Source organism: Pelobates fuscus, chromosome 3, assembly GCF_036172605.1.
Source record: "Pelobates fuscus isolate aPelFus1 chromosome 3, aPelFus1.pri, whole genome shotgun sequence".
NCBI lineage: Eukaryota > Metazoa > Chordata > Amphibia > Anura > Pelobatidae > Pelobates > Pelobates fuscus.
Window position 1 is genome coordinate 284379959 of NC_086319.1, and position 13411 is coordinate 284393369.

Below are 13411 nucleotides of genomic sequence, written 5' to 3' on the forward strand. Positions count from 1 at the left end.
ACCCACAGCACCCCTACCCACAGCACCCCTACCCCCGCACCCACAGCACCCCTATCCCCCTACACACAGCACCCCTATCCACAGCACCCCTACCCCCCTACACACAGGACCCCTACCCACAGCAGCCCTACACACAGCACCCCTACCCCCCCTACACACAGCACCCCTACCCCGCCTACACACTGCACCCCTACCCCCCCCCACACACAGCACCCCTACCCCCCCCCACACACAGCTCCCCTACCCCCCCCCCCCCCCACACACAGCACCCCTACCCCCCCCCACACACAGCACCTCTACCCCCCCACACACAGCACCCCTACCCCCCCCACACACAGCACCCCTACCCCCCCCACACACAGCACCCCTACCCCCCACACACACAGCACCCCTACCCCCCCACACACACAGCACCCTTTCCCCCCACACACACAGCACCCTTTCCCCCAAACACACACAGCACCCTTTCCCCCAAACACACACAGCACCCTACCCCCACACACAGCACCCTACCCCCACACACAGCACCCTACCCCCCCACACACAGCACCCTACCCCCCCACACACAGCACCCCACCCCCCACACACAGCACCCCACCCCCCCACACACAGCACCCCACCCCCCCACACACAGCACCCCAACCCCCCACACACAGCACCCCATCCCACATTACACACAGACACATACACTGCACCCCTCAATGCAGTATATGTGTGTGTGTTCAGCAGTCTTTATGTATTCAGCAGTGAGTGTGTGTGTGTGTGTGTATATTCAGCAGACTGCGTGCGTGTATTCAGCAGACTGCGTGCGTGTATTCAGCAGACTGCGTACTCAGCAGTGTGCGTGTATTTAGCGGACTGTGGGTGTATTTAGCAGTCTGTCTGTGTCTCGGTGTGTGTATGTATTAAGCAGTTGGTGTGTGAATGTGTTCAGCAGTCTGTGTGTATGTATTGCATTTGTTGGAGATACTAATATAAGCTTAATTTATATCATTATTTAAAATGTTTATAATTTAACTCTCTGTTGTGTTCTTCTTTTAAAACAAAAGTTGTTAACTGTACGAGTAGTTTTTTCTAAACGTAAACCTCAGTATTCCGGTTTAATTGCCATGTTGGCACTTTGAGGGAAAAAAAGTTGGCATGTATTGCGGTTTGGGCACTCGGGCTCAAAAAGGTTCGCCATCACTGAGCTAGGATATAACCCCAACATTGCTGGATCTTCTAGCATGTGCAATAGTGTAATCACCACTTGACTAAGTAAATCAATTTAAACCATACATTTTCCAAATACAACATCCCTAGATCTATATATTTTTCACTGGATTTAATAAATTGTTATTATCTTTACCTTCTGGCTATAAAATATCTGGAATATTTGAGACAAGCTGGTATAAATTAATACATATTGTGATTGTGGGGCCCTGAACTTCGTTATTGGTTCACCTATAACTATTGTTGGCTATTTATACATCTTAAATTGAAACTAAATACCGATCATCATAAACTAATTCACATCTATAAAATCCATGGTAATTAAAGGTTTAAACCTTTTATTAATGAAAAAGTAAATATATATATATATATATATATATATGTAAAGATGATGGGATGATAGGAAGAATGGAAAAATTGAAAACATATAATTAAATTAAAATATAAAAATATAAAAAGAATACTAAGGAAACATAAACATAAAGGGATGCCATTACATTTGAAGGTGCGAGCAACTGGGGAAACAAAACCTCAAATCCTAAAATATACATATAAAAGCTATAAAACTGCATTGAGCTCAAAGTCTGGAAAGTATTCTGATTATTGTTATCTACAGTTAGGGTTTTGTATGGTGTCCCACTGCACCAATTTCAAAGTGATATTTAGTAGTCTCCAGCTGCATTTGGCTTTAGAGGCTCCTCTTTTTTGCAATGTATTTAATTAATTTGAATATTTTTGTCTGTATTGTGTATGTAGCATGTGCATGTTGCACACACAATAGAGAGCCGAGTAGCAGACTACTCATGCACCATTTCCCAATTGACCAGGCTGTGTATAAACTGGTAACAGCTGTGATATGGCCAAGATATACAATATGCGTGGGGTTCAGCTGATGAATCTAAAATCAAATAAAATAAAACATAGCATAATACAGTTGGAAATGTGGAATTTCCTGCTATAGATGGCACTCACAGGATGTTGAAATTATATGCGATCTATTGGTGCCACCCCCAATGTTTTGGGGGGCTAGTATCTCCTTCTTAGAATCAGGTATCACCCGGTATCAGGAACCATGCAGGACTCTGACAGGTAGATAGGCAGAAAATAGGTTTATTGATTTAAAAAAGTATAAAATAAGGATTGGTCTTACGCGTTTCGTCCACCAGGGGACTTCCTCAGAGACCAGTATACGACAAAACACAATGATATTATCAATCATGCTCCCAAAAAAAGCAGCCAGGAAACCAATAGAGCACATATAATTTCAACATCCAGTGAATGCAATCTATAGCAGGAAATATCACATTTCCAAAACTGTATTATGCTATGTTTTATTTTATTTTATTTTATTTTATTTTAGATTAATCAGCCGAATCCCATGCATATTGTATATCTTGGCTTGTTCAGACGTAACACACTTGGGAGGTGTTCAGTGGGAAGCAGTTTTTTATGTTTAACTGATAAGTATTTAATTCAGTTTTTTGTTTTTTTGTTTTCAATTGTTGTTTAACCCCTTCAGGACGGAGTCAATAGTGCACGTTCTGATCAAAACAAAACGTAAACAAAAACTAGAATTTGCGCTATATGTCTGTTCACCCGTAGTTCCCCTCTTTCATATTATATGCACCCACACTTATTATATATCATTTTGTTCAGGAGAAACAGGGCTTTCATTTATCATTAACTATTCATATATGGAACATAATTCATTATGAATAAAATTTAAAAAATATGTGAGAAAATAAGATTTTTTTTTAAATTTGTATTTCCGTCTGACATTTTAGCTGTGAATGTCATAATACTGTTTATAATAGGTTTTACTGCACAAAGATGCACATATTTGTAATCAGCGATGTCTCGCGAGTACAACAGTATCCCCCATTAACAGGTTTTATGGTGTTTTGGAAAGTTACAGGGTCAAATATAGAACGTTCCATTTTCAAATAGAAATTTGCCAGATTGGTAATGTTACCTTTGAGACGGTGTGGTAGCCCAGCAATGAGAATTACTCCCATAATGGCATACCATTTGAAAAAGTAGACAACCAAAGGTATTGAAAGTGGGGTATGTTTAGTCTTTTTTAGTAGCCACTTAGTCACAAACACTGGCCAAAGTTAGCGTTCATATTTGTTTTTGTGTTAAAAAAGCAAAAAACGAATATTTGGCCAGTGTTTGTGACTAAGTGGCTACTAAGAAAGACTGGACATACCCCACTTGCAATACCTTGGGTTGTTTACTTTTGCAAATGGTATGCCATCATGGGGGTAATTCTCATTCCTGGGCTACCATACGCTCTCAAAGGCAACATAACCAATCTGGCAAATTTCAATGACAAAAAAATGAAATGCAAGCCTTATATGTGACTCTCTAACTTTCCAAAACACCATGAAACCTGTACATGGGGGGTACTGTTATTCTCGGGAGACTTCACTAAACACAAACATTAGTGTTTTAAAACAGTAAAACATATTACAACAATAATATAGTCCATAAAAGTGCCGTTCGTTTGTAAAAAATGCAAAAAACGTCACTTTTACTTAAAATATCATTGTTGTAATACAATTTACCAATTTGAAACACTAATATTTGAGTTCAGCGAAGTCTCCCGAGTAAAACAGTACCCCCCATGTACAGGTTTTATGTTGTCTTGGAGAGTTACAGGGTCAAATATAGTGCTTGCGAATTAAATTCTCAGCACTTTCTCCCTGTGTTGTCAGGTATGTCAATCAAATTTTAATTAATCAAATCACCTAATTATGTTAAAAGATTACTTAAATATACACGTAGAATTTTAATATATATGCATTTATAGGTATTTAAATTCTACGTGTATACTAATGTAATCTTTTATGTAATTATATGTATTTATCTATATATATATATTTGCGGTTATTTGCATTTTATATATAGATAGATATATATAGAATGTCATTCTAAGTGTATTTTGTTACCAATATATATATATTAATAACAAAATACAGTTAGAATGAAATTACATATGTATATATAATTTATATTACATTTTGTTTCAATATTTTATTTATTAATTTTATTATTTTATTTATTTATTATTGTAATTATACGTATTTATATATATAATATATGTGTATATATCTATTATATATATAATATATGTATATTATATATATGTAACGTCATTCTAAGTGTATTTTAATACTAATATATATACTAATATTAGTATTAAAATACACTATGTATGACGTTCAATATATATAATATACATATATATATTATATATATATAAAAAAAGCATTTAATTTATTTTATAACCTGTCTAATATTTTTTTTTTACACCTCCTACCAGCAGGGGGACTGTCTAATATTTTAGACAGTCCCCCTGCTGGCAGATCCACAGACAGCTATAGGGGGCCATGTGATCGCTCTTTGAGAGCGATCACATGGCCCCTGGGGGCCTGATTTGCCGTGGGAGGGCTGCCTGGGCTGTGAGGTGGTCCTCCCGAAGCGGAGTGCCAGGAAGGTGAGTATACCGGGCGCTCCAGGGGCTTCAGCCATTACGGCGTGCTATGCCGTCACAACGGCTTTAAAGCCCACTTAAACCGTGATGGCATAGCACGTCGTAACGGCGTTAAGGGGTTAAATCTCAACAGCTATGATATGGCTGCTATCAGTTTATTGAGAAGCAGATATGATTGTACCTTCTTTTTACTTATCATACAAATCCTTACTCAACAACTGTTTAATGTTTATCAGATTAATGGGGTCCCCACAGACCAGAATAAGATGCTCTTGATTGGAGAAGCACGTTCTGAAGTGGGAGGAGTATAAGTATTGCACCATGGGGTAATTTTTTTTTTTTTTTTTTTTTTACCATATGCTGGATGTTAATGTACCATGACATCAAGTACCCTGTAACAGCTAACTTTGATATCAGGGCATATCAATCACTAGCAGTGCAGAAGCAGACAGAATACAGGTACTCAAAACCCCTTTAGGGAAGAAGGCATTTATATTGATAGGAGGAGAAAGGTCACAAATACTGAAATATGACCAAATGAAACCCTTCCGTAAGCATCCAATCTCATTTTTATACGAACCTTAAAATTACCAAATATTTGCGTTTTCGGTCATTTTGGACAAAACCGAATGCAAAATAGATATTTAATGAATGCCTGTATGAACAAACTGTTCTGAAGGTTCAGAATTTTCATTTGGTTCCATTTATCATGCAAAGCTGCAGCCAATAACAGTGCAGTAGTGATTATTTTCTGACCAATCCTGTGCTAAGGAGTATTTTATCAGCCAATCATATGCCAATTTCCTGCAAAATTGGACCAATCAAAGATTGCATGCCAGTTTTTTTCATCATTTCCTGATTCTAAAACACTGAATGTGAGACAGTGAACTAGCATTATGGTTGGTTGGTTTGGTTCAGGTTTTGTTTTGAGAGAGCTAGTAGCTAGTGGTAGAGTGAATGATAGAGAGAAGATTTAGAAGGAAGTGGAAGGGATTAATCTTATCAGTAGTTTAGTTTTAATATTTTTTTATTAGACTAAAAGAACTGCAGATGTATTTTTTCCATTCTCCAACATTTATACCAAAATTTGATAACCAAGCGAAAACTTTTATAGAATTTTCGCTGTACTGAATAATGCGTCAATGAATTTCACCGAATCAAAAATTGATATATTTTTAACTGAACCGAACAAATTGAAAGTTCTTCCTGTGAACATGTCTAACTCAAGCTGAAAAAGCCCAAATCCTAATCCTTATCTTTTATATCCAACTGCATTTCAGAGTACGATTCTTCATTGCTTGTGTTGACCATTGGATTGCAACTATGGATTCAATCCAGTCTAGAGTTTGCCTCCCCCCACCCCCCCTTCATTTTACCTTGTGAAAGCAGGCACACTGAATCAAATGTCACGCATAAAAGAGAGTACATTCAAATGTCACACATAAAAGAGAAATCAGTACTTTCAGGGATAAAAACTGATTTTTTTATTACTATTATTATTATTATATATCACACCACTGTCACTGTGTTACTGTTTTGCTGTTCACTATCAGCACCTAAATCATATAAATAAGAGAAAGGCACACAAACTGGTTCACTGAAATGAAATTTTGGAAGGTCAAACACATTTTGTGAGCAATATTTCTTCCTCGATGAGTATTCCTTATGGGTAGTGTCCCAAAATGTTTGTGTTGCTCACAAATGCTGTGAAAATAAATTAGATTTAATCTAATATTGGTTGCCACCAGTCCATGTGTGCCTTTTTTCTTCTTGAATTTAGATGCCTGGCATATCTGAATTACTATATTTTATAGCAAATTCAGATTAATTGTGGATCCTAATTCCTTTTAGGGAACTGCATGTTAACTTTGGGTCAGTTCATTTTTTTAAAATGTTTTGCTGTTTTGAGGTACATTTTAAACTTCAGAATTTGAAAATTCATTTAATAACAATTAATCAATTCCCTCCCTTTAATATGTAAGGATATAATATCAATCAGAGGATTAATATTTTTTGTTATCTATTACTGTTAAATAAATTAGGTTATATTTGCAGTTAGATAATATGTTTAATTGTTTGGGTGGTTTGACAAATTGTCATGCTCAGCCAATAACATTTATTACATAATCACCAGCTGCTATAAATAAGTGTTTTGAAGTATAACATGACTATATATAGTGCATTCAACTTTGGGAAATATATTTTTTGTATAATTTGTAGAATAATGTTTATGCACCGTAACACTGCACATGACCATTTGCCCTTTTCTATACATAATGTTTGGCTGCAGAAGACTAATTTTAAAGTTTTCAAGTAAAGGTTATACACATGGTGGCTTCAAATGACATATAACCATATTGTATAATTAGAACGCAATTATATTTTAGTAAGCTATGCCTTTTCACGTTTGACTCATAGCACAAAAATAATGCAGCCCTGCATTTAGCAGTAAGAAAATTACATTGAAAGTGGCCGTGGAGGTTTTATTTTTATACATTTAGACATATCTCATGAACAGTAGGATTACTGGTTGATGTGGAGTTAAATTGAAAGGCTTGCTGTACATTCTAAATACAATGTAAATCAGGATCCATATGTGCATTATGGGACACACCAGAATATAAAATAGGCTCTTTGCAGAAGGAATATAAGTAAGCAGAGAGGCTATTCGAGACGGGTAAGAAGGAGAGGAGGTTGGATTTAAATAATACACAAGTGATGGTAATTATGGGTCAGAAAAACAATGAAGAACCTAAAAATACTTATCTCTGGAAGCAATAAGTTAATTAAAATCAAAGAGTAGGTATGGGGGAGGGAAGGGGGATCTCTGACAGATCTCAGTCAGCAAGGTAACAGAGATGTCATGTTGTTTGCTGGGCATGAGCTACTGTGGCGATGGGAAAGTGACACAGTTTTGCAAGCAGTGTCATCTAACCAGCATAAACACTGTGTGTCTAATTATTTTTGAAGGGTCCTACGGATTACCGTAAAAGAGATGACAAAGATCAGTAGGCAGAAGATGAGTGGAATGCATTGATACACAGACATGAATGTCATCTGCAGGACAAGATGTCTTACCCTTGATATGACCATAGGGTGACTGTTGGATGCAACTTAGTATAATTTGACATGTTTCTACCTCAAGTCACACAGAAGGGAGAGACATGCAGTACCTGCATCATTAACTCTTTTTACTCCAATGAGTGTGTACAGATTGTTTCCAACCACAATGGTAGACAGATATAACAACAAGATATTGCAACTAAAGCACAAAACAATTTCAGAGACCCCCCCACCATATAAAATAAATACACAGGTTCCTTGTATATTGTATATAATGTATATTGTATGTATGAATATTGGGTTTCCTTCTCTTTGGATTCTCGCACTTTGAGATGCTTATTTATATTTTTTCCTAAACTAGATAAGGGAAGATTTATAGAGATGTTGTCCTAACTTAACATAGCAATACATTTCTAACAAATGCATATGTTCAGTTATATTTACTATTAAGGATTGGAACTGCATTGGCTGTTAAACATGCACCAGGTAACTCCTTTTAATGGAATAAATATTCTGAAGACAAATGTCATCCAGAATATTGATTTGTAATCACGCCTATATGTCAGTACTCTAATTTATATGGCACAGTTAGGAGGAGGCTTACACCCCTACCAAAATACTTTTTCTGAATGCTTTCATTGTCACCTTAACATGAATACCATCCATCAAAGCCAGGAGAGTGTATATTTTATGGCTGCTACTTATTGTTATCATGTGCTCTGTGAGCAGTATCAAAAATAGAATCACCTCGTTGCACTGAGGAATTGCTTGTCAGATTTTTGGGTTGAGTCCTGAGTGTTGGTGTACCCAACAGGCAGCCAGCAGTTTTACATTTATCCTTTATATCTGAACACACTGAGAACTGGGCTTAGTAAAGCCAGGAGCTACAAATTGCTACTGTTTCCCATGCAGCAATTCTCCACAGAATTCCTATTAGATATGGTGCATATGGTTACGCTCCCAAAACTTTCAAACAGATGTGCTATTCTAAGACCAATCTCGCTCCTAAAGATGTATAGACAAAGTATAGACTACAAATTGTACACAAAAATCCTATCTAGCAGATGTATTACCATATGTAGTTCATTATGTCCAGGTGGGATTTGTGAGGGGGAGGCAAACCTCGGATGCGACCAGACGTGTAATAAATTTGCTTGAGTTGGGGTCACGCAATAAGGTCAGATGTCTTCTCCTGTCTTTGGACATTTAGGAGGCATTTGACAGGTTGCAATGAGGGTATTTGAGGTGGATACCAATGGCAATGGTTTCCCTTGAGTTGGGCTCTCACTTTGGGATGCTTGTCTGATAGCTTTAAGATAAGCAATGGGATAAGACAGGGGTGCTCCTTGTCCTATCGTCTCTATGTACTGTCCCTAAAACCATTGGCAAGCAAAATTAGGACTGAAACTAAAATGCATGGAATTGAAATGCAACATATGTCACAACAAAAATCAACTATGTTTGCAGATTACATTTTGATGCTCCAGGATCCTCTGCCGTTCTTACCAATTTTAATATTGGTGTTTGAAAATTATGGCAACATATTCTGCCATAAGGTGAATAATGCTAAATTTCAGGAGTTGGGTGTGAACCTCATGTACGAAACTGCTACAAAAGTGGATAAGTCTGATAGGAAAAAGGAATGTGTCCAAAATCTGGGCATACCGATTTCCCCCAAAATATCAGAGATTTCAGGAAGTAATCTGCAGAAAGGACTTATTTAAAAGGACCAAATATGAGATTTCTGGATCAGTCACTGTGCCTCAATCACAATAATGCTTTTGACCAGATTCTTATACATAATTAGGACTTTCCCATTGACGTTTCCCCTAAAAAAGCTCAGGTCTATTCAGTCAACGCCTTTCTACATGTACACAAGAAACCAAGGGTTAGTGTTACCACATTAAATAAGAGTGTTTCAGGGGGACCCTAACATTGTCCGATATATTTCTTCTCACTCTCTTCTCTCTCCCTCAAACATTGCTCTTCTGTTCAAAACCACTGTTGATACAATGAGTGGATATTGAAGACTCACAGTTATCACCGGGCAGAGTGGCTCACATGTTGTGGACCACTGTGACATCTTCTACCACTAAGGCTTATCTTTAGCCCACAACACACTTAGTACACATCTGGAACAGGCTTTAAAGGCGAATTACAGAGCTATTTCTGTTACCCGAAGCTGCCCCCATACAAAAACTGAAAACTTGGATACAAGACCTACATATTGCAGACTGTGCATGACGAGGTATACCAAATATTAGACTGTTGTATAAGGGTCAATATTTAATGTCCTTTGTAGAACTCAAATCAACATATGAACTTAACATAAGTGACCAATACCGATATATACAAATTTAACACTCAGCCATGACACATTAAGCACACATATGGCATGCACTCAACTAACACCACTCGAACAAGCAGCATTACATATTACAGTGATCAAGGGACTAATCTCCACATGCCACAAAGTGATACAATGTGGTGTCCCCAGTTTGGTAGGCATCCTTTATATTTATTAAGGATAATACAGACATTAAATCACCATCCACTCTTTTAGTTAGCCGTGCTAAGTCAGTTTGTATCATCTTGTTAGCATTAAAATCATTAATTGCCAAACTTTGGGGGTCCAACAGTTTTGAAGATCCTGTCTTTTCAAAGCAATTTAAACAACTGGATCAAGCAGTACATTGTTGACATTGTGTTACTCTTTATTACTATATTGTTAATATTTCTATTTTTCTTTGTATTAAGTAACTGTGTCACTCTGTATCAATCATTTGGGCTGTACTATGACTATTTACGTCAATAAAAATAATAAAACAAACAGAAAAAAAGTAGAAAAGTACAAGAGTAAATAGAGAATACCAGTTTTACATTACCAGAAACCATGTTAATAACTAAGGATTGCCAATGCATCTGTAACTCCTGCTATTACACATTGTCAGTCACAGAGCTACATGCAGTGAACCCTTTCAATATCAACAGATCTAGCACTGTGTAGCCAATCAGTGGGGAATCTGCCTTACTAAAGAGCAGTAAAGTACTAAAACAAGTAGAATATGTTCTAAAGTTTATATAGTTTATACAGTCATATTTGTACAATTACAAAATACATGTTTGCGAAACGTCAAATTGTAACTGTTTCAGAACTGGGGAGTATATCACAAAGGTTGAAAAATACTATGTTTTAAATAAAATAGTAGGTAAACAGATAGAGAGGGTGAAGAGAGGATTAAGAGACAGTGCTGGAAATATAGAGACAAGGAGGGGGATGGGTAGAGAGAGAATAGACACAATTGTATTTATGGAGTCTAGACCAAGAGTGGCCAAAAGGTGAAAAAGCCCAAAATGTGTTGTCTGTGTTTCTTCATTCAAAGCATTGTGTGAGTGGTAGTTATACACTGGAATTAGATTTTGCCCACATGGTTTTAATGAAAGTGGCATAGAATAAGCACTACATTTATAAATAATTAATAGAGACAATTAAGGTGTCAATAAATGGTACTTCTGTCCTTTTAACTATACTTTACTTTTAACTGCCCATTAATGTGACATATTGGGTGGGTATAGTATTGTCTGTCCGTGTATTCACTGAAAAAGCCTACAATTACTCCCAATATTAGATGATCAATAATCAGCATACCTACATTATAACCACTCCATGCATGGAGGGTTTCTTATTGAGATAAATCAATAACAATAATAATAATAATAATAATAATAATAGTTTTGAAAACAAATCTGCAAACTGCACTTACTGTTGTATTAAAGTTTTATACTAATACTCCAACAATTAGAATAATATGAATAGGCAGTAGCATATTATCCTGTCTATACTAGAAGGCAAATGCCCCCTTGACGCCCCCCGCTCCCCCCCCCCCTACTTTAAGAAACCAAAATCCCTCAGTTGTCTTGCAAACCCTCGTAAAGCTGTGTCATTTTCATAACTGAAAATTAACAACTCACACTATTCATAGCCAACACATCATCATGTTTGATGGAAACTGATTGGAACACTATGCTGTTAATGAGAATAATTAAATCCACAGCAATGTAGGGCCTGTGTAACAGTAAGACAGTAATTAGACACAATGGATTTCAACTGTAAAGCTCATCGCATTCCCAGTGAGTTAAAAAGTTATTGTCTATGGTTTTTACATACAAACTAAGAAAGTTTAAGACTTGAAATAGACTTTAGTGCTGCTTGCTTCTACTGCAACTTCCACTGTGCTTGGCTCCTTAGGACAACATGGATCACAGTTGTAATAAAAAGTCTAGTCGACAGACAGTGTATGCCCCCTCCCCCCATAGAATATGCATGCCGTATCTCCCCCTCCTGACGCACCAATTCCTAACATGAGAATGATTAGAGCAGTAACGTATCACATTAATCCCCATTATAAAACCTATTACATAAAATTCTAAAATCTGACGATCTGAAGGCTCTCCCATCTTACCTCCCAGCCACTCAGAGGAGACATTCTGCAGCAGAGTGAAAGGTATGCAGAAGAAAGTTACGAGCAAGTCACTGCAAGCCAGAGAACAGATGAAGACATTGGTAACGGTCCTCATTGCCTTTTTCCTTATAATGATATAAACCACGAGGCTGTTTCCAAACAGAGCCAAGATAAAGATGATGACATACAGCACCAAGAAGATGACCTTGGCATTGAGGGGCAGCTCTGGGATGTAGACCAAAGGTTTCAGACCATAAGCTGAGATGAACTCCAGTCTGCTCATGTTGTGTTCATTCAACAGCTGGTTGAAGGCTTCTGGGGTAATGTTGAGTCTTCTGTCCATGGTGCTGAAGCTCCCTGCTGAAGCCACCTTTGCACACTGAGTGCTACCCAGCTTCCAGACAATGCTGTCTCACATGGCTGTGCAGAACCCAAAGTGACTGTAGTCCAGGTGAATGATGGTGATAACTTGAAAAGTTTTCATGGCATAGTAACAGCACAGTAAATACAGCCATAAATCAGTCATGTCTCAATGCCCAGCCTGCTCTTCTGATAGGACACCTTATTGACAGACTTACCGGTATTAGAGATCTCTCACACTTTCCCAGCCTGCTGTCCAGGTGGAGATGCATCGCACCTCTCTCCCTCCTACGGGGTAGCCGTGCTGAGTTACCTCCTCCTCTCTCCCATTATGCTAAGGAATCTGTGACTCCCCCTCCTCCCCTCCTTTGTGAGCTGCTAGCAGCCTATATAAGTATTTCTTTGCTTTGGTGCAGACTAGAGAAAAAGACTAGCGGCGAAGGGAGATGTTCTGTCTGGTCCTGCATCGATCCTTCCTGGAGAGGACACAATGGGGTATTTTGGGTCATGCCGCCAAGCAGGGTTATTGGAAATCAGTGATGTGACACAGACAATCCATGCATTTTGTGTACAAGCTGCCCAACAGATGTATTACATGAAATGAGACACAGATTGAGAGGAGCTTGCAGTGAACCAGATAAATGATGTGTTTACATGCCATGATGTGAGCCCTACAAACTATCAGTGTGAGCCCTGAAATGCTATGCACAAAATCATATCTCATTAGCACCTTGCAAGCAAACAATGGGAGGTTATCCAATTAACTGTTTTATAACCAGAAGGGATAAACAATGCCTTGCTTGCAAGATAAAGTATG

The 13411-nt window shown here is 37.8% G+C and overlaps 1 protein-coding gene across 1 annotated transcript in view; it reads right to left on the reverse strand.

The window, feature by feature from the left end:
• The window catches only part of LOC134601144 (pyroglutamylated RF-amide peptide receptor-like), a 116242-nt gene extending 103665 nt beyond the window's left edge, over positions 1–12577 (reverse strand). Inside the window, exon 1 of the mRNA XM_063445582.1 lies at positions 12235–12577. Within this exon, the coding sequence (XP_063301652.1) occupies positions 12235–12577 (343 nt within the window). The remainder of the gene's footprint in view (positions 1–12234) is intronic.
• Positions 12578–13411: the final 834 nt, after the last annotated feature.